Source organism: Colobus angolensis, unplaced genomic scaffold (genome assembly GCF_000951035.1).
Source record: "Colobus angolensis palliatus isolate OR3802 unplaced genomic scaffold, Cang.pa_1.0 Scaffold26, whole genome shotgun sequence".
NCBI classification, from domain to species: Eukaryota; Metazoa; Chordata; class Mammalia; order Primates; family Cercopithecidae; genus Colobus; species Colobus angolensis.
Window position 1 is genome coordinate 972,959 of NW_012115821.1, and position 22,755 is coordinate 995,713.

The 22,755-nt window shown below is 39.3% G+C and overlaps 1 protein-coding gene across 5 annotated transcripts in view; it reads left to right on the forward strand.

Annotated features, from left to right (window-relative positions):
• Positions 1-22,755, forward strand: part of FOXP1 (forkhead box P1) — a 658,747-nt gene that overhangs the window by 578,624 nt on the left and 57,368 nt on the right. For all 5 annotated transcript variants that reach the window (XM_011947141.1, XM_011947138.1, XM_011947142.1 and 2 more), the window contains one exon: positions 19,237-19,341. In XM_011947141.1, the coding sequence (XP_011802531.1) occupies positions 19,237-19,341 (105 nt within the window). The remainder of the gene's footprint in view (positions 1-19,236; positions 19,342-22,755) is intronic.

A 22,755-nucleotide genomic window follows, 5' to 3' on the forward strand; every position in this document is an offset into this window, starting at 1 on the left:
CCCCCCTCCCCCAACCCCACGACAGGCCCCAGTGTGTGATGTTCCCCTTCCTGTGTCCAAGTGTTCTCACTGTTCAATTCCCACCTATGAGTGAGAACGTGCAGTGTTTAGTTTTCTGTTCTTGCAATCATTTGCTGAGAATGATGGTTTCCAGCTTCATCCATGTCCCTACAAAGGACATGAACTCATCCTTTTTTATGGGTGCATAGTATTCCATGTTGTATATGTGCCACATTTTCTTAATCCAATCTGTTATTGATGGACATTTGGATTGGTTCCAAGTCTTTGCTATTATGACTAGTGCCCCCGTAAACATACGTGTGCATGTGTCTTTATAGCAGCGTGATTTATAATCCTTTGGGTATATATGCAGTAATGGGATGGCTGGGTCAAATGGTATTTCTGGTTCTAGATCCTTGAGGAATCGCCACACTGTCTTCCACAATGGTTGAACTCACCAACAGTGTAAGAGTGTTAATATTTCTCCACATCTTCTCCAGCACCTGTTGTTTCCTGACTTTTTAATGATCACCATTCTAACTGGTGTGAGATGGTATCTCATTGTGGTTTTGATTTGCATTTCTCTGATGACCAGTGATGATGAGCATTTTTTCATGTGTCTGTTGGCTAGCCCAGACTTTTGATGAGAATTGGATTACAGAGTGGGGTAAGCTTTGAATCAAGTCCAGGTGGTAGCCTCCACTGGTTGTAGCTTGGGGCCGGACCTATCTGTTCAGCAGTAGTTTAGAAGAAGCCCCCAGGAAAATCCCTGTTGCCAGTTCCCTTTGCCCTCACCTCATCTTTTTGCTGGCAAGAAAGTCAGGAGGTTAGAAACCGGTGATGCACAGTGGAGAATATAGAGAGCATGCTGGGCATGTCTTGTCAGGTATAGGGGACCAGAAGGAGGACCAGGTGTGGCTAACTGCAGAGGCCTAAGATACAGGTACTTATTTTTGCTCCAAAGCAGACTTTTGGCAGCATCACCTGTCCCATGTCTATCTGTCGGGGAGGTAACCTACTTAGGGCACAAAACATTCCTGCTGAGGTCAGACAGAAGCACCCTGGGGGGTGAATCAGCGTTTTGTACCCTAAACATGCTGGCTGGTGTTTGGCAGCCATCGTGCTTTGAAGAACTGTGATCTATGTGTCTGATTGCTTAAAACCAATCACTTTTGGGACTTAGAAGTGGGAGAAAGGATTCTCTCAGGGCCATGTGGCATGGTGCCATATCACTGCCTGTCATTCACACATGCAGGGAGGGCACCAGGAGAAAATCTTTAAAATACTGGCATGCCGTAAGGGAAGGGTTTATGGGTTTTTTTGTTTTGTTTTGTTTTTGTTTTTTTTGTTTTTTTACTGTTCACTTTGTGGGGTGATTAAACAAAAAACCTCAACCATTATTCTCTAACAGCTGTTGTGCCTTACCTCAATAAAGGGACTTTTACCATAACACAGCATCATTAAACTCTATAAATCTCTTTCTATTTATTGTGCTTAAATGATAAATGCTTTCCAATAAAATGACATCATTGGTCTGGAGAGTGATGTTCATTTTCTGAGTTACTCTGAAATTTGGTTGATTTGAATTTTTTTATTGGGATGTTGTATAATATGAATCTCAGCCACAGGCTATTCCATGTCTGATGTGCCAGATTTCCCACTCAAAACCATCTCTGGACCCCCCATTTCTTTCACCTTGTAAGGCAGACATTCTTTTTTGATGCGCCGCTACTGCTGATACAGGTTCTCTGCCAAATTCCTTTCTTTGTTGGCACCCAGGCATTTTGCAAGTATTTGCGCTTAAGTGGAAAGACCTGTGCTCTCTCCTCCCAAATGTGTCTTAGCTTTCCTTAACATTTATTCCACACCAAGGGTGTGAGGGAAAGCGTGTGGCAGGAGAAGAATGAGAACCAGCCTTTTGGAAACTCTGATGGTATGGTCCATGGTACTCGGTTTTACTCTATTACCTATAAAAAGTTGTTGAATTACTCACCTTTACCACTTAAATTAGACAGAAGATTTTCTTTGATGGATATTGAAACCAACCAAAAGTGCAAAGGGAAGTCAAAGGCCTTCCCTTTGAAAGGAAAAGTGGCTTGGAAAAGTCCTATTCTTATAATAAATGACAGCTGGGAGTCTTATGCTCTTAAGCCAGTACTGGAGCCAGATGAGGGGGGACCTATGCTAGAGACTTAAGCGGATGTCATGTTCCCTTTCAAGATTTGCAAAGATGTTTTTTTGCACGGTTATTCTGTTTTATTGCTGTGTTCACACCAGTGTTACCCTGTAGCCTGGCTCCGTAGGTCTTTTCGAGGGAGCTACCACTCTGCTGACTGGCTCACTGGGGCAATGCAAATGAGTGTGTTACATATGTACAGCATTCCTAAAGTTCTTTATTCCATACCCCTTTGTAATCAGTCAAGGCCTAAGTATATTATAAACTATATTCTCCTCATTAAAACAATAGTGGAAGCTCACAAAGGGAAATTGTTAATATGTGTTCCAGCTTGTCACTTCTGCCTGTGTGAATAAAGAAGATAACCGTTCCTTTGGGAAGCTATTTCAGGAATTGAGCAACAGATATGCTAGCCAGAGAATTCTCTTAACTGTAATTTTCCTTTTTGTGTGTACTCTAAAATAACATCCTGTTGGGCTCCTCAGTGCCACTGCACAGACAGAGCACAATTGCCACAGCCCAGGTGGTGGTAATATGGGACAATCCCCCCGGGCACATGTCGCCAAGAGTTGTACAGCTTGTTCAGTGTCTTCGTCCATATGGCAATCTGTCCCATTCACAGGAAGGCATCAGGGCTGCGCCGGGCGGGTACTGCGGTCAATGTAGTGTGAAGAGCAGGCCTCCGCTCATGCAGCCTCTGTTGTGCAGTTTGTTTTATTATAGATCGGAGTTATGACGCGCATGCACTCACATGTACTCTCTCCACCAAGAAGAGACGCGAGAATAGCCGTGCTGGCTTCCTTTCCTCCCCCTTTATTTTTTGAAGCACATGGTTAACTCAGCAGGTGCAATTCTAGTGCATGAAACACGCTTGGTTCATAGAAAGTCAGTTAAAAACACACATCCACATGGACCTTTCTGGGTGGGTGGTTGTGTGTTAATATAAGGACTGCATGCTTGTACTAGGATTCTTCTAGAAATTAGTGAGTTTTGTTATTCTCGCTCTCTCTTCCCCACCTTTTGTTTTTTGTTCTTTGTTTAGCATTTTCCACAGTGAAAACTATTTTGGTTGTCCAGTTTGGATTGTTGGCCTAATATTGTTGGTTTCGAGGTCTTAAAATGAAAGAAGGAAAGAAAAGAGAAAATCATTATCAGCCTCAGAAATCTGAGAGTAGAACATTGGCTGGAGGTGTGAGAAGTACAAAGAATCAAGAAAACAGAGATTTCCCCGTGAATAGGGTGAAAAATAGGGACTTTTTTAAAAAACCCTTTGGAAAATTCACCAGGAGGCAAAAAGCCTTCTCCATTTATATACCCAAGCCTTGTTCTGCTTTTGTGTAACTATTTGTGTTCTTGTTTGGTAAACAAACAGACCCCATAGCAACTGTAGCTGATGATATTTATACTACCTGTAAGACTTCCCTAAACAAATAGACAGACTTTTATGACCTTCAAATTTCATTCCTTTTATAGTCTTCAAGGAAATCAGTCTAATGGCAGGCTGGTCTCTCTCTTTCTCTCCGTTGCTTTTTTAAAAGTACTTTGAGGTATGTCTTTGAAGGAGCTTTTGTGTATTGTGTATTTTACATCTTGGTTGTGAATGTCGAGTTTTTGAAGATGTACTATGGCAGAAGGAAAGAGAAACCTGAAGTGTTTGTGCAAATGATGTGATATTTGCTTTCAAAGGAGTTGTTTTAGTAATCAGTGGAATTCCGGGTCATACATCTAAAAAGTGAACACTCCACCAAAATCATGACCATAGACCCGAGAATCAGGCAGACATGTATGTCTGTGACTCTACTTTCATGTCTGAAATATTGATAGAAACATTGTGGTACAGATGAGCCCCTATATTCAACTTACATTTTTCCATATGAGTCAGATTTATGACAAGAACAAGATGTCTCGTGTTAAAGATCAGTGTGAGAGAAAAATGGCAGTTTACTTTAATTAGAAAAAAATTGACACCAAGAGCTGGAATAATCCAGTGGCGTTTGAATAAATTAGAGGACTGTACAGACAGAAATAAAAAGAAACTCAACAAGGATAAATGGGAAGTTGTCCAAAGTGCAAGAAAAAATGTGTTCCTAAGTGGGACAGAAGTCACAGGACACTTCCAAGGTGTATCCATTGAACCTAACTTACCAGAGCTCTAACCACAGGCGAGGTGTGGTCCTAGTGTGGGAATGTATCTGTGAGCTGCACAGCCTGTCCTCATGGAGCTGACACTGCAGTAGAAGGGAAATAGAACAAACAAATCATTTACACAAGAAAAGAACTGTTAAGTTCTGGAAACAGAAAAAGTAGGAAAGGGGCTAAGTATAATTTGTGGGGCTGAGGTTACTGTTGGGGTAAGTTGGTCTGGCAAAGTCTGTAGGTGACCCTGGAACAAACGTGAATAAGAAAGGGAAGACCCCCTCCAATCTAAGGGCACATCAGAAGCAAAGGCCCTGAGGCAGAGGCAGACATACAAGATATTTGGCTGCGATATGGACCATACTGGTTTCATGTTAGGCCACTGTGTTGTTTGGTGGTGGTTAGCCTCCTATCAGAACCCAACATGATTATCACAAAGTGGGTGTTTAATAAAATCTGCTGAATTAAAGGTAGAGAAGAGTTTAACCCAGTTAACCCAGTTTAACTCCAAAGACTGGACTGAAGAATGTAGGCTGCTGTACTTAAGTTACTTGAGCTTGGTGTGCCTCAGTTTCCCACCCCTGAATTGGGTATGCTGCCAGCCCTTACCTCATCTTAGATCAAATTGTGAGTATTAAATGAGTTAATGTATGTTTTAGTTGCTGAGCACATAGTAGGTGCTCAATAAATATTAACTTGTTAATTATTATTAAAGCTACGTATTGATGCATACCACATGTATTGAGCATTTATTGTATACTGACACTGTAGATTCTGGGAATTAAAAGTTGATCACAACGTAGTTCTTCCCCTTCAGGAGCTCATGGCTAATCAGAGAAACAAACATAGAAACAGACACTTGAAAGTCATCATATTATTAATAACTATGGCGATAGAAGTATATACAAAACGTAACACAGGGCATGACTTGTTAAAAATGAGCCAGGCGTGGTGACTGATGCCTACAATCCCAGCACTCTGGGAGGCCCAGGCGGGTGGATCACTTGAGGCCGGGAGTTTGAGACCAGCCTGGGCAATATAGTGAGACCCTGTCTCTACAAAAAATAGAAAAATTAACTGAGCATGATGGTGCATGCCTATAATCCCAGCTAGTCAGGAGGCTGAGGCACGAGAATCACTTGAACTTGGGAGGTAGAGGTTGCAGTGAGCCGAGATCACACCTCTGGACTCCAGCCAGGGCGACAGAGCAAGACTCTGTCTCAAAAAAATAAAAAATAAAAATGAACACTAGTGGAACATCATAGTGTGTGTATGTCCCCCTACATCTGCCTCACATGAGATTTTCTAACACAGTGAACTCTGTAAAGGAAAGGTTTTATCTCTCTTGTCCATTGCGACATCCCCACCATCCAGCACAGCCAGCCTGTTGTCCAGTAGGCACTAAATTTCATTGCAGAGACTACATGAAATGTTCAGTAGAAAGTGAACTAATGAGATGTCTATACTTGCCACTCTTTGGCCACAGGTGCTGTAAGACAGGGGTCCCCAACCCCTAGTTCACGGACTGGTACTGGTCTATGGTCTGTTAGGAATTAGGTCACATGGCAGGAGCTGAGGCAGGTGAGCGAGTGTAATTCCATCTGTATTTACAGCCACTCCCGGTCACTCACATTACCACCTGAGCTTTACCTCCTATCAGATCAGTGAGGCATTATATTCTCACAGGAGCATGAACCGTGTTGGGAACCGTACACGCAAGGAATCTAGGTTGCATGCTCCTTATGAGAATCTAGTGCCCGATGATCTGTCATTGTCTGCCATCACCCCGCCATGGGACTGTCTGTAGTTGTAGGAAAATAAGCCCAGGGCTCCCAACTGATTCTACGTTAAGGTGAGTTGTAATATTATTTCATTGTATATTACAATGTAACAATAATAGAAACAAATGCACAATAAATATTATGTGCTTGAATCATCCCAAAACCATTCCCTGCCCCCCCGGTTCCTGGAAAAATTGTCTTCCGTGAAACCGGTCCCTGGTGCCAAAAAGGTTGGGGAGCACTGCTATAGAAGAACCTGGTTAGCTGTTGTCAATACCTGTAGATACTCCAAACCATGAGAAAATTTAAGTTTGCTGCAAGTACATCTCAATCTTTAGCTTGCCTCTGAACCCCCCTGGAGGAATGGCTAAAGTACAGGCTACTGGGCTCCACCTTTAGTGTTTCTGATTCAGTAAATTGGGGTGGGGCCCCCACATTTGCATTTTTTACACAAGTTCCCTAGGACCATACTCTGAGAACCACTGCCCTACAACATCCCCACCTGGTATCCTTATGGTGTGACATTCTACTAAAGTTCAAAGTGACGGATAAGTGATCTGAATTACCGTTACTTAGGAAAATTCAGGTTTCAGTGCCAAGACTCAACATTTCAGAGAGAAAAATTCTCAAGACTGTGGCCGAATACAAGCTATTTTATGGAGCAAAATTTAAAAGAAAAAAATGTTTTTTTTCTTTCAATTTTGGCTGTAATTTCATTTGTAAGGGCTCTGGTTTTGTCTTCCTAGATTTTTTTGTGTGTGCTTCAGTTCTCTGCTCTCACTTTATTCCTTTCATCACCTGAGCTCCTACTGATACGTTAAGGCCCAGATCAGATGTTACACTACTTTTGTGTTCCAGCCATCTGTTCAGTTATCGCTGTCTCCCCGACTGGAGAATTGGGCAGAACTCTTTCCGAGAACGAGAACTTACTTCTAGTTGTAGTCAATGCCAGTGAGCGCCAAACTTGATTTTTTACCCTATCAGTATAAAAATGTTGAATATGTACCCCTACTAAGTGTATTTATTAATTATATACATGTTTCTAATATATATTACTTTCGTTATAAAAATTAGTGGCTAAGAGGGTGAGAAATGTGTGTCTACATTTCCAAGTTCTAATACTAATAGGTGTATACAGAAATCTTAATATTATGACTCGTGTGTAATATCGTATCTTAAATATATGACGTAGGTGATATGCATCCCAGTTTTGGAGACTAATCTAAGAACCCAACATGATTATCACAAAGTAATTTTTCCATAAAATCTGCTGAATTAAAGGTAGAGAAGAGTTTAACCCAGTGAATGTTAATGAGGCATCTTATACTATAGAGAAATGAATGTAATTACATAAAGTAGGGAGTAATTCTAAGGAAACACACAAGCAAGTACCTGATAGTTTTGAGCCATTTTGTATCTTTAGCTCACTTGTCCCTTCATCTCCTGCTTTCTGGTCTGGCCCTTGTGTATGGTCCTTCTACTTTTGAAGTATGATGTAACTCTTAGAAATCTTTTGCTGACTCCCATAGAATACTAGGGAGAGAAACAAAATAAGAATTAATATTGAAACTTTGTTTATGGTCTTTGGTTTTTTGGGGTGTCATTAGTTCCTCTAACATATGGACAAGGTTCCACATAGACCTTGTGACTCACCAGTGCAAACACACTTGCGTTGACATAATGAGAATGCCTGCCTAATGGTGTTAATAACTTTTGGATTAGTGATCCCTGTGTCTGTATTGACACAGTTGCTCACACCACTTTTTGGAAAGCATTCTGTTTTCTTAACGAGATCCCAGTGTTAATATTGCCAGTGGTAAACTCTTAGTTACAAACTCAGAATCGCCCTTACTGGTGTCAGAAACAAAAGCTGGACTGCTGCCTCTTCTTGCTCTTTTCCTTTATTTACTCCTTCACTCATCACCTTGCAAATACAGGCATTTTGTGCTTGTCATCACCTGCTCTGTTTGCGATTGCGTTGTGATCCAAACACACCAACCAGCCTCAGATACTACAGCTCTGATTCTCTGCCCCATTCTCCTGCTATGCCACATACATGCTCCTGGCATCTGGGAATCGAGATGGCGCATTTTGCCCAGTGTGGCTGGGAAGTGGGGAGGTAGGGGAGATTGGTGACATGGTTAGTGATGAAAATAACTGCCAGACTTAACTACCTTTCGTGGCACCTAGGCTCAGGTTCTTACCATTGGTAAAGCAGCCAATTGCTAGTCACATAGATAGCTTACAAATAAGATGTCCTTAAATCTGGAGGAAGAAGCTCTAGTCCTAAAAGCATCAGACACACTACACTGTGCTGTTGGGGCCTTTGTGGGTCTTTGACCCGTAAGTCCAGAATGACCCTGAGGCTCTGCCATCCCCTGTGAAAATTCAAATTCGTCTTCAGAGACTTGCTACTGAGTCAGCGTCAACCTGCGAAGTTAACCCAGCTAGGGGCTGGATCCCCAAGGACTACTTTATGAGCTTTTGCTTTTCCAAACTTGAGTCGTTTGAATACACGCCCCATTGTCGTGAATTTTGCCGTATCTGCTTATGTGATTATTTGTATTATTTTCTTTAAATCAAATCATTTCTTAAATAAAATGAGCCTCATTCTAAGAAATGACACCTGTGAAATCAGAAGTTGGAGACGCTAGATATATTTTGGTCCATTACAAATTAAGATACATCTCAGATCTTCAAAGTCTGCCTCCTTGCTCCATTTGACATTGTGTGGACTCCGTTGAGTGTGTGCATATCACGAGTCGGGATGCTTTGATGGGTTTTTCTCATTTTTCAGAGGGAAGGGACCTTGACTGAATATGGTACTGTGCCAAGTGCATGGAAACCCTACCTTCCTGGTATACCCTGATTTCTGATTTCCTAGGAAAAGTCAAGACTGTCACTTAACCTTCCTAAAAAGTTGATTCGTGACTCTGCTTTTCCTCACATACATCCTCAGGGATATGAACCGGGCTTAGAAGATGCTTAAAGCAGACCTAGAGTTTGGGGACTGTGAAGTTTTGAGATGCTGTCAAACTCATTGATTCAGCAGTTTACTCTGGGATATTCCTGATCAGTGTAATATCTGGTAAACATTAATCACTGACCATATCACCCAACAGATCTGTGCTGATGTAAAATTGTTGTTTGTTAAACAGAAACAGAAAGTGACCTTTTCCCTGTGCTAACTTCCTTCAGCCTTACCTGTTATGTTTAAAAAACAAAAAAGAAATACAGCCTTGCATTAATTTTTAAATAACTTTGAGCCAGCAAACATTTCTGTGAATTTACAACTATTACTTGGTGAGGTTGCCCAGTGCCACCCCCTTGCTTATTTATCTATATCCGTCCACCTTGCTTTTCAACCCACACTTTATAAAGAAGGCACCCTTGTGACTGTTTCTTTAAGCATAGACATTTTTAGATCAGATACAGAGCAGGGAACACCCAAGATCCTTAGTACTCAAGTTATGGTCCATGGCCCAGCAACTCTGGGGGCTTTTTCCACATGCGTAGTCGTGCCCCACCCCACCACTCAGAACCACCAAATCGGATTTATATCTGTAGTCAAGTTCAAGAAGCACTACTCTAGGAATAGCAATGGGAAAGGAAGGTTGTATGCCCTTTTCTCCAGACACAGTTCTTACAGTCTCTTCGGGCCCAGTCAACATTCTTGGAGTCATTCTCCTGCCATTCTCAATTTTTGGCTTATCTGCATATACTTATTACTACTATCTACTTAATATTGTTCATAAGTTGTCTCGTTTAAATAGGTTGTGTAAAAAGTAACTACTGAGAAATCATGTTTCTGATGTCCTCATAAGAGCTTTTTCCAATGCAGATGAATATAAGTTCAGAACTATGAAAGTGAGGGTCTACCATGCAAACCCACCCAGCACGCCACTAGTGGACCATGCCCTGAGAACCACTATAGAAAAATAACTCTCTATTTCTCCCAGCATAATTTGCAAATCAAGAAAGAAGGGGGGAACAGAAACCAACTCTGGACATAAATGGTTAATAGCTTGCATTTCAAATGTAAAGTTAGTTAAGGTAGCCCTCACATCTCGGAGCACAATATTGAGAGCAGATAATAACAATAATCTCCATCATTGTTTAAAAGCACAAATCTGGCACTTAATAGACTAATTCACAGTCACTCCAATTGCAAGTTTTACTCATGAATATCGTATCACAAGGGAATGTGAAATCCTCTAATTAAACATGATTTGAAAAGCAGCAGAAAATTGAGATGATGAGCGTTCTGGGGAAGGAGAGTCAAGGATTCCCTGCGTGAGAGAGAGAGAAGCATGTGTGTTTGTTACAGTTTGTAGAGAATTCCATCCTTACTCATTCTAGGCTAGGCCCTTTAATAGGCTTTAATAAAACACCCTTCTCTTTGTGGGAGGATTACAGGACCCATTGTCAACTTACTTTTGGAAAACCGATTAATACACATGTAGGGTGGTGTTTTTCTGCAGTGAGTGAGAAGTGAAAATTAAGGCAGTGTGCTAGAAATGCAGTGTCTAAGTTGTCTCCCAACTCTTCGGTGTGAAATAAGAAGCCCATCTGCTTCTCAAAGTGTTTTCAGTGACAGTTGAAGGAGAAAGGTCATTTTTACAAAGCTGCCAGGGAAACGCATGCGGCGCTTGCATCGTCGTTTCTCCTTTTCCCACGTCTCATCTGCTCTTCGGGCAGATGTAAGACCTTTTCCCCCTGTAGCTATAGTATGGAACGTGAAGAAACTCTACCTGTTGTTCTGTTTTCTGCAAGAGACTGTGATTGGACTTCAGCTGATTTTGAGGGGCTATACAATAGTGTGAAAAACGCCAGAAGAATAAACTGTAAAGTGGAAAATAGTACTAAGTATTTAAGGAATCATGTCTTTGAGATTGTGAATCTACATTGTTCTTAGAAGAGGTCGTTGCGATCAAGGTTCAAGGCCAGCTTGTCTAGTTTGGTATCATTTTGTGTGACTGAGCATGTTTCATTCGCGTTAATGATCAAATATTTCACAAATATTTGATAACAATTAGTTTTTGTAAATTTAATAATTTCAAATCAGAAGTCCGATTATATTTTCAGATATAACCTCATCACTAGAATGTTCTCAGATCAAACTCATATTCCCATCTTCAAACCTAAGAAGTAAGTGATATGGTTCAGTACAATCTCATTGAAAGTAAGACATGATAACAAAGTCACAGGCAGGGAAATGTGGTAAGAACTAAAAAGTGAAGAGAGAAAAGAGAAAGTAGGATCATTTTGTATAAGCTGTCATTGAAGAATCAGCAAATAAATGTAAAAGCTTTAAAATAGTAGTGGCTTCCATTGATGCATGCCATTGTAGCTTAAGTGTAACTTAGGACACTCCTTATTAGTGACAGGGCTAAAACTGTTTGTGAAGAGAACAGCTTTCTAGAAAAACAAGGTGTCTGATTTAATGTAATGTTTCGGCTGGGAATAAGCAGTCTCTTACTGTCCAGACAAAAATCACAGGCTGGGATGGACCTGGAAAAGGAGGATTCTGTGGCTTACAGTGTTGTTAGGTTGACATAGAGATGGACATGGGACCAAATAATTTGGAAGGATAACAGACAGAGAGACATAGAAGTCTTTTGTCAACAAAATGGCCTTTCTGATGAGTATGCTCGGTGCCTGTCTCAGGCTCAGAGTTCCATAAATGTTGGCTAAATGGATGAAAGTCCTAAATGGTGGGAATGAAGAAGGTGGCCAGTGGGGAAGGGAGGGAGGCAGAACAGCTTTTAAGTCAAAGGAGGTGGGAAAGGGGTGTATAGTGCTTTTTGGTTTGTGTATTTGCAGTTGGTTAGGGATGAGTGAGAGGGGAATAGCAAGCAGCCCCCCGCTCCACAGCCGTGATGAAGACACCGATGCTCCTTCCTGAACAGCTTCATTCACTCCTTTAACAGATATCCATTCAGCACCTACTCCTTATTCATCTTGTCAGTACCAGGATGTGCCATTGGTGCCTATTCCCTGTGCCATCTGCATATCCTTGGTGGAAGTTTGGTGGAGGTTTTACCACTGGGAGGAGCTCTTGTGTGATTCTCTTCAGTTTTCAAACGAGGGAACTGGAGGGCAGAGCAGCGAAAGGACTTGCAGGATTCCTGGTTACAAGCAGAGCTGTCATGACAAATGAGGCCTCCCCACACTGTGCTCCCAACCCTTCCTATAGAGAAATAGCGCTGGCCCTCAGGAAAAGGAACAGTTACACTCCGTTTACATGTTAAGCAGAGAAAGCCACGTAGCACATTCTGCAGAGGTTTTTCAGTACACAAAGGATCAACAGGATCTGGGAAACAAAGTTTCCCCTAGGCATTTATTCTTCAAAAAGTTCAGCTGCTATGGTTTTATTTTTATTAAAAATCTATCTCTCCTGCTACCCGTCAAACCTCAAAAGTTATTTTATAGCTTAATGTAATTTTGAAAGTTGTTATATAATTTTAACTATAAATTCTTTGGAAAACATGAGCAGTATGTTGGGGAAAAAGAAATCTAAGAAAAGTGAAATTTTAAAAATGCCAACGCTTACATTTACGTTCATTTCGACAAAAGTATCAAACCATTCATTGGGGGTAGAGTAGTGTTTTCATCAAACGGTGCTGGGACAACATTTAAAAAAATGAAGTTGGACCCCTGACTCATGTCATATGCAAAAATTAACGTAAAACAGACCACAGGCTTAAATGTGAAAGCTAAAGCTATAAAGTTCTGGGAAGCAAACCTAGAAGTAAATCTTTGTTGCCTTGCATTAGGCAATGGTTTCCGAGATGTAACACCAAAAACAGAAGGAACCAAAGAGAAAATATATAAATCGGACCTCATCAGAATTCAAAATGTTTGTGCTTTAAAGCACACCATAAAAAAAGCAAAAAGACAACCCACAAAACAGGAGTAAATATTTGCAAAAAGACAGCCCAATTAAAAAATAGCCCAAGGCTCTGAATAGACATTTTTCTATAGAAGATACACACGTGGCAGTAAGCACATGAGAATATGTGCAGCCTCATTAATCATTAGGGAAATTCAATCAAAAGCACAATAAGGTACCATTTCCTAGCTGTGAGGATGGCTGGAATAAAGATACACAACAAGTATTTGCAAGGACATGGAGAAATTAGAACCCTCACACAGTGCTGGTGAGAATATAAAGTGCTTTGGAAAGTGGTCTGAAAGTTCTTCCAGATGTCAACCGTAGTACAGTTACCATAGAACCCAACAATTCAACTTCTAGGTAGATAGCCCCTAAAATTGAAAACAGATACTTAGAGTACATGTACGTCCACGTTCATACCAACAATACTCACAATAGCCAAAATGTGGAAATAACCCAAATGTTCATCAACAGATGAATGGATAAATGTGCTATGTATGTACAATGGAATACTGTTCAGTTACAAAAGGAAATAAAGTACTAGTAAATGCTACAGTGTAAACGAAGGAACCTCCAAGGATTATGGGAAATGAAAGAAGCAAGGCAAAAAAGAACATGTACTGTATGATTCCCTTGATGTGAAATGTCCAAAATAGATACACCTCTAGAGACAGAAAGATTAGTGATTGGCGGGGGCTGGGAGTTGGGAGGAAGTGGGGAATGACTGCTCATGGGTACAGGATTTCTTTTGAGGGATGATAAAAATGTTCCAAAAGTAACTGGTGATGATGGTTATACAACTCCGTGAATATTGAATTATGCACTTTAAATGAGTGAATTGTATGATATGTAAACTATAACTCAGTAAAACTTGAAAAATGTATTTCCACAATTTTGAGTGAGTAGAGAACAACCAATGTAGTCTTCTATAATTTAATTTATCAAATACCATGCCAGTGAAATAAAATACAGTTTATAATCTGGGCAGGATTTCCTTTTTTTGGTGTTTGTGGGGAAGCATAAACCCTAATGGGCACAGATACGTGTAGCCTTTTGCTACAGATAAATCGGAAATTTGGAGAGGAGGAAAACAAATTTGGAAAGAGGCGGATTTGGAAAAGGGAAGAAAAATTAAGGGGAAACATCAAAGACAGACGTGAGAACTTGGGTCGGTGCACAGGAAAAGCTGGGAATCTGCCTTCAGGTGAAGGGAAAACTGGCATTTCAGTTGGCAGGAAATGACTTGGCAGATAGCAAGGTCACTCTTCGCTTCATCTCCTTCAGAAATTCTTCCCTCTTAGTTACCACAGGGGAAATTAGCTTACAGGACTAACAGTGTAAGGATCACTAAAGACTGCGGACAGCAGAGTTGAGACGTTGTCCTTATTTAGCAGGTGGATTTAATAATTCCAGTTTGAAGCTTTGGTTAAGTAGTGACCTTAGGAATGTAACCATGAAATGTCATAAGGAACCATAACCATTATATAAAATTGTCTCAAAAACTAAGGTCAGTGTTGAAGTGAAGACCTTGGGTGGTATACTTTGATGCAGAAAAAAATAAATAGAAGAACATATCCTACTTAACTGTCATTGAAAATGACACCCTTATATCCTACTGAATATATACTGGATTTGGTGTCATGTAACGTCAGAAATTATTACATATTTATATGTAATTATACTTTTCATGCAAGTTGGTTCTTTCTAATCTGAAATGCTATCACTATTTTTGTGTTAAAATTATATTTAATTTTTACATATCAAGGATTATCAAGAAAAATTTAAATTAACTGGCTTTTCTCAAATGCATACTATCTGTGTTTTATATATTCAGAATAAAATTAAATAATAGAAAGTGTCATAACGATAGTTTCTCATGTAGCTTTGCATAATTCTGGTCTTTACCTACAAGACTTTTTTTAAAAAGGCAAACACCAGTTGAGTGTATATCCACACAGAAATGAAATAGAACAATACATTTACTGTCTGTTCATTCATAAATCCACCTAACGTTTATCAAGCCCATGTTTGTTTGTTTTGTTTTGTTTTTTTGTTTTTTTTGGGAGACTGTGTCTTGCTCTGTCATCTGTCACCCAGGCTGGAGTGCAGTGGTATGATCGGGCTCATTGCAACCTCTGCCTTCCAGGTTCAAGTGATTCTCCTGTCTCAGCCTCCTGTGTAGCTGGGATTACAGGTGCCCACCACCACACCTGACTAATTTTTGTATTTTTTAGTAGAGATGGGGTTTCACCATGTTAGCCAGGCAGGTCTCAAACTCCTGACCTTAAATGATCCACACACTTCAGCCTCCCAAAGTGCTGGAATTACAGGCGTGAGCCACCGCGCCTGGCCTCAAACCCGTGTTCTGTTGGAGGTACTAAGTATGTGGAGCTGAAAAAGTGATCCCTGCCCCTAGGAATATTCAACCTGGGAGTTTGTAGTAAAATACACCTTATTAAACAATTGACCCTAAAGTTTTACAAGTCTAATTTTGGCAAACATGTTTAAGTCTTTTAAAAACAAAACCTACCTATTTTCATCACTGACCCTGGCAGCTTTTCAGAAATGATACTTTACACATTGGTGAGTTTACCCTTGAATAATTTACTTAAATGATTAGGCTCACTGCTTTATTTTACCATCAGATGCCCAGATCATCCTTTTCCCACCATGTTTCATCCTGCAAATGTAGCTCTAAATTAATTCAAGATAGAAACATTATATTTTCCTCATTTTTATTTCCCTTCTTGTCTTTTTTGGCACGACCCAAAAGGCAGCAAGAATATAAATGCTTGTTCCACTTTTTTGAGAAAACAGAAAAGCTCCCATTCAGAGGGGCAGCTGGTGTTGTCCAATGATGCTTCATACAGAACGACTGCAAAGCTAAAAGCGAGACCCAGTCACACGTGCAGCGGGTGTGTGGTATTCACTGTGCCACTGTTAGAGCACACAGCAGACTGGAAATCAAGTCCTGCATAGCACTTGATTCTTTTCCTACTGCATACATATATGCAAACACGCACATGTGTGCAAAAAAATTAATAATTGCATGCAACAGTTCCTACAATGTGCAAAATTAAAACTTCAAAAGATATAAAAAGTATGATGAAAACTGAGTTTCCCTGCTACTCCTGACTCCCCGTACCCCTCCCCAGAGGCAACAGTTGTTCCAGTTTCTTAGGTATCTTTCCAAAAAGATGCTAACAAGTCACCTCTGCCAGCTTGTTCTCTCTCCTTCCAAAGCCAAACACTTTGTGTCAGACAATTGTGTGTTTAAAAGTGTCCAGTTTTATGTTAAATATGAAAAGCAAATGACGATAGTGTGTACAGTATGTTTCCATTTTCTAAAATAATAACGTGTTAGAGGAGAAATGCAATGTAAACCAGAATGGTAAATGATGCCTAGGTTGGTGTGTGGGGGTGCACTTCCTTCAGGAGCCACTGCAGTTTAATATGTGAACCTGTAAAAATAAGGGCATGTAATCTTTTCATAATAAAGAAATTTTTTAACAAGAGACAGATTCACAAGCGGTCTTCTGAATGTGTAAATGTACCCGTGTGTGAAGAGTATGAGTTTCTTTAGACTTCGGTTACAACTGGTTGCCTTCTAAGGCCCTAGTGAGTTGTTACCTGCCCTTTGAAGTAGTGATAACAAGTTGAATTAAAAGTAAATTCTTAGACGTGAATAGTTTTTTTTCAGATCTTGGATCCTTCACAGTAAGTTAACTAAAAACAGGATGGAGGACAGCAAACATCGTGTTAAATTCTACACATTTTATTTCGAGTCCAAAACCCTGCTAGTGAATGCATATTATTATTTTCTCTTGTATTATTATTTTCAGAACACCCCCAGCTTAACCCAGGAAGCACAGCCGTTTAACCATTTACAGTTCTAACTAGTAATATTGATTTTTCATCCTAACTAGTTCAGGCTCCTCGTTTCCAAATAGAAAAAAATCACACAAAATATGTATACTGGCGAAGAATGTACTCGGCATGTAGCATTTTTCAAGAGCAACTTGATAGAATATTCAGTGTTAAATTTTGGTACTCATTAATTGAGTGATTCTATTTCTCTGAAGATATCTTCTGGTAGCAGTCAGTTGTGATACATTGGGATGTTTAAGCTGGTAAATTTTATTTCTAACATTATTTACAAATATAACAAACATGAAGAGAAACTCAATGTCCAAAATAGAGGAATGGTTAAATTTTGGCATATAATTAGAGTTAAGATGGCATGCAATGGACTGTTACCCATCAGTAAATAAGATTTTTGAAGATGAGAACGTGAGGAAGTATTTACACAATAATTTTAAATGTAAAAGAATGATATAAATATTCATGCCTTACCTTATCAAGTGTGTGTGTACTTGAAGGTAGTTTTTTTTCTTTTCAGGATTTTCAAGTTTTCTACAACAAAAATATTTTACTCTTTTAAAGTTACAAGAATAATCTCAAAATTGCTAAAGAAAATAATTATTAAAGTTGGGATATTTTTCTCTTCTTTTTAAGCTATGGATTAAAAGTTTTCTTTTTAAATGATTTTCTTCTCCCTTAGAATATCTGAGAATTCTACTACTGTTGAAGTATTCTTTCATTTGTAATACTGTTAATAAATTTTTGAAATTCTTTTTTCCTACTATCTATTTTATTCATTCACAGATCTGAAGATGGACACAAATAGGTAGTAATTCTTTCCTTGAGTCCAATGCAGTTTTACCCTCATAACTGCTTAGGGAATATCCTTTTATTGTTTGGCTTTATAAATCTCACTATAGCTACTTGAGTTCCCTTGCTGTCTTCCTTTCTTGTATGAGGGGCACCTTTCTGTATTTTTATAAGTTATTTTTCTACCTTTTAAAAAATTTTTGTTTTGTTTTTTGTTTTTTTTTTGTTTTTTTTGTTTTTTGTTTTTTTTAATTCTAAGACCTGTTTTCTGTGTTAGGACAAAATAGCTTGTTATTATCTTTAAGTTGTATTAGATTTCCAGCAAAATTATTCAGAAGTCATAGGGAGACGTAATGATCTTTGATCAGATGTAGTTCTGTGTGTCTGTGTGTTTACTTTCGAGGTTCCTTGGTTTGTGTTCATAATACACTTACTGTGGGTTGTCTAAGTCAGGGACAAGTGGCGTTTGTGTACATCTGCTCTATGAATGTAAATTGATAAAATGCATGAATATACATCCTGATGGCAATATGAAATGAAATACAGGCCTCTTGTGTGTGTGTGCGCACGCGTGTGTGTGCTTGTGTAATCATCATTCACTGTGCTTGAAGTTCAAAGTCAGGCAGAGACAGTCGAGTAAGTTGCAAAATAGCCCTTCCCGGGAAGGGAATGCACTTGAGTACGAAACAGAACTCTCAATGTTAGTTTTTCATTTCTATCTGATGGAATTTAAGGTTATGGAAACAACTGTAAAAATAATTTGTCTAAAAGAAGTCTGGATGCAGAAATATAATACAGAAAATATTTGAGAATATGGTTCGTCAGCGAGTGCAACAGATACTGTTCCCCGAGCACCACATGGTGCGGATCAAAGCATCCCATGACTTGGATCTGTGTGGCCAGATCATTACGTATTGATTGGAACCCCACTGGAGGATTAACCCCTTCGTGTTCATGCCACATTTTCTCTCACTCTTGGTGTTAGGAATTTTAGGAATATAATCTTCTTGCCATTATTAGCTTTAAAAAAAAGTAATCATCTGCTTGGATACATTTGTCTTGCTAAATTATTTTGGTATTATTCTAAAGTATTTAATTGTACTCTTCTTTGCTAGATAAAATTAACTTGGGAAAAAATATGGGATTATATGAAAGCAGTTTCTGGGGGAAGGGAAGGGAAGAAAATGGGTGATATTCCTTGTAGATATAGCAAGAGAATCTCAAAATCAAGTACAGATTTAATCATTTTCATTATGTAGATTAAATAAGTTCTAGCTTTTTAAAGACTCCTTCGCAGTCTGAGTAAAGAGCTTTGCATCTAACAAAAGCCTGTCAAACACTTTCGTACATAGATGTACATTTCTAACATTTGACTAAATACATTTAGGTATAATTTAATTCTTGCTTTTAGCAAACAATGCAGAATTAATTAGTCAATTACACGGGATGGGGGAAATCACAGATTTGTCTTGTCCACATTTGGCCATGTGGGCTCCTCCTGCCTTTTTTATCCTCGTCTGGTGGAATGGTTCTTGGCAGCAAATTCATTCTCTGGTCTTCTGTGTGTTTTCTTTCAGTTTGTCCCATGAGGAGCACCCCCATAGCCATCCTCTCTATGGACATGGTGTATGCAAGTGGCCAGGCTGTGAAGCAGTGTGCGAAGATTTCCAATCATTTCTAAAGTAAGAAAGATTTTATTTTGTTTTCTTATTTTACACAGCCAACACCTCCCACTGTTCATGCTTTGCTCATAAAATGCCTTTTTGATGGAGAGTTTCACTTCAACCCTTTGAGAGTGGACTCTAAATCACAAGGTCTAGCGCACTGTCATAGGAATAGTTACAAAATCTATTGAGGGTTGTACTACAATGGGAAAAAGACTTACATCCAAAGGCATAAGTCTCAGTTAGAGCCTGTATTTACCCATTTTTCAGAGTGACAAGGATTTAAAAAGAAAAAAATGATCCCAGTATTAAACTTGCAGTTATTTAGCGCTTACTTTTATCATGCCCTTACATATTAAATCAGTGACATATGCACTATACATAAAAAATATATATATTTTTGTTGTTGTTGGAGGTATCATCTTTTTTTTTATATTATACTTTAAGTTCTAGGGTACATGTGCACAACGTGCAGGTTTGTTACATGTGTATACATGTGCTATGTTGGTGTGCTGCACCCATTAACTCGCGATTTACATTACGTATATCTCCTAATGCTATCCCTCCCCCTTCCCCCCACCCCACAACAGGCCCCAGTGTGTGATGTTCCCCTTCCTGTGTCCAAGTGTTCTCATTGTTTAATTCCCACCTATGAGTGAGAACATGCGGTGTTTGGTTTTCTGTCCTTGCTATAGTTTGCTCAGAATGATGGTTTCCAGCTTCATCCATGTCCCTACAAAGGATGTGAACTCATCCTTTTTTATGGGTGCATAGTATTCCATGTTGTGTATGTGCCACATTTTCTTAATCCAGTCTATCATTGATGGACATTTGGGTTGGTTCCAAGTCTTTGCTATTGTGAATAGTGCCGCAGTAAACATGTGTGCATGTGTGTCTTTATAGCAGCATGGTTTATAAACCTTTGGGTATATACCCAGTAATGGGATGGCTGGGTCAAATGGTATTTCCAGTTCTAGATCCTTGAGGAATCGCCACACTGTCTTCCACAATGGTTGAACTAGTTTACAGTCCCACCAACAGTGTAAGAGTGTTTCTATTTCTCCACATCCTCTCCAGCACCTGTTGTTTCCTGACTTTTTAATGATCACCATTCTAACTGGTGTGAGATGGTATCTCATTGTGGTTTTGATTTGCATTTCTCTGATGACCAGTGATGATGAGCATTTTTTCATGTGTCTGTTGGCTGCATAAATGTCTTCTTTTAAGAAGTGTCTGTTCATATCCTTTACCCACTTTTTGATGGGGTTGTTTGATTTTTTTCTTGTGGATTTGTTTAAGTTCTTTGTAGATTCTGGATATTAGCCCTTTGTCAGATGGGTAGATTGTAAAAATTTTCTCTCATTCTGTAGGTTGTCTGTTCACTCTGATGGTAGTTTCTTTTGCTGTGCAGAAGCTCTTTAGTTGAATTAGATCCCATTTGTCAATTCTGGCTTTTGTTGCTGTTGCTTTTGGTGTTTTACACATGAAGTCCTTGCCCATGCCTGTGACCTGAATGGTATTGCCTAGGTTTTCTTCTAGGGTGTTTATGGTTTTAGGTCTAACATTTAAGTCTTTAATCCATCTTGAATTAATATTTGTATAAGGTGTAAGGAAGGGATCCAGTTTCAGCTTTCTACATATGGCTAGCCAGTTTTCTCAGCACCATTTATTAAATAGGGAATCTTTTCCCCATTTCTTGTTTTTGTCAGGTTTGTCAAAGATCAGATGGTTGTAGATGTGTGGTATTATTTCTGAGGGCTCTGTTCTGTTCCATTGGTCTATATCTCTGTTTTGGTACCAGTACCATGCTGTTTTGGTTACTGTAGCCTTGTAGTATAGTTTGAAGTCAGGTAGCACGATGCCGCCGGCTTTGTTCTTTTTGCTTAGGAATGTCTTGGCAATGCACACTCTTTTTTGGTTCCATATGAACTTTAAAGTCGTTTTTTCCAATTCTGTGAAGAAAGTCATTGGTAGCTTGCTGGGGATGGCATTGAATCTATAAATTACCTTGGGCAGTATGGCCATTTTCATGATATTAATTCTTCCTATCCATGAGCATGGAATGTTCTTCCATTTGTTTATGTCCTCTTTTATTTCGTTGAGCAGTGGTTTGCAGTTCTCCTTGAAGAGGTCCTTCACATCCCTTGTAAGTTGGATTCCTAGGTATTTTATTCACTTTGAAGCAATTGCATGTGCACTATATTTTTATAAAATTGGTGACAATTCCTGGCCAATTGCAGCTTGGTGATTGGACCCATTCTTTATTATATAAATGTAGAAAGTGGATGCCGAGGAAAGCTAACAATTTGATTCTTAACTTGCTATATTGATACTGACTTCTGTTCGGGTTCTTGTCCTTATACGGAGAGTGGAGTAACTTTAATTTCTACTGTTAAGTATGACTAAAACCCCGGTTGGCCCATTTGAAGCTGTAACACCTATAAAGCATCGCTGTAAGGAAATACATTAATCTCATAGCTGAAGTGAAATGCTTCTATGCTATTCCTTACCTGTGTTACCTTGTCAGTTAAAAAAAAAAATTTTAGACCAAACTGTCCTGCATTTTTGTATCATATAAATATATTCATAATATCATGGAATCATTAACCTATGAATTCAATATGTTACATGATATAGACATGTAATCACACATATGCACATGTATACCTATAACATATGCACATGTATAACTATAACATATGCCCATGTGTACATCTGGATGTGTGATGGTTTACAAATTGGGTGTTGGGGACCATCTCCTTCTAGCTTTTCTTTCTCATTCAAGCCCCAGGGAAACAGAGGTGAGCTGATTTATGTGCAAGTCTCCAGTTTTGTGTGGTCTTTATATTGTTAGAACAGTCTCTGTATCTATCTTCATGAACCTGGATACAAATATTGTAATAAAGCCATCCTTAGAGAGATATCTAGTGTTACCTGCAAGCAGTTTTGGTGAATATAAATTTTTGGTTAATGAATGGAAGCCTGTGAATCTGTTTCATAGCTTACTTGCCTCAGTATTATACTCTGAGAGCAGTATGTGGTCATTGAAAACTTAAGTACTTAGAAATATTTTAAAAGAGATGTCTGAAATTGCTTCTAAATAAGAACAATCAAGATCAGCAATGCTTTATTTTAAATTAAGCAACAACCCTTTACAATTATTATTATTCAGATTAGTGATAGTGGGCTTTGTTTTGTTTAGAAATCACTCACTATAGAATCTTAGTTTTGGGCCGGGCACGGTGGCTCAAGCCTGTAATCCCAGCACTTTGGGAGGCTGAGACGGACGGATCACGAGGTCAGGAGTTCGAGACCATCCTGGCTAACACGGTGAAACCCCGTCTGTACTAAAAAATACAAAAAGCTAGCCGGGCGAGGTGGCGGGCGCCTGTAGTCCCAGCTACTCGGGAGGCTGAGGCAGGAGAATGGCGT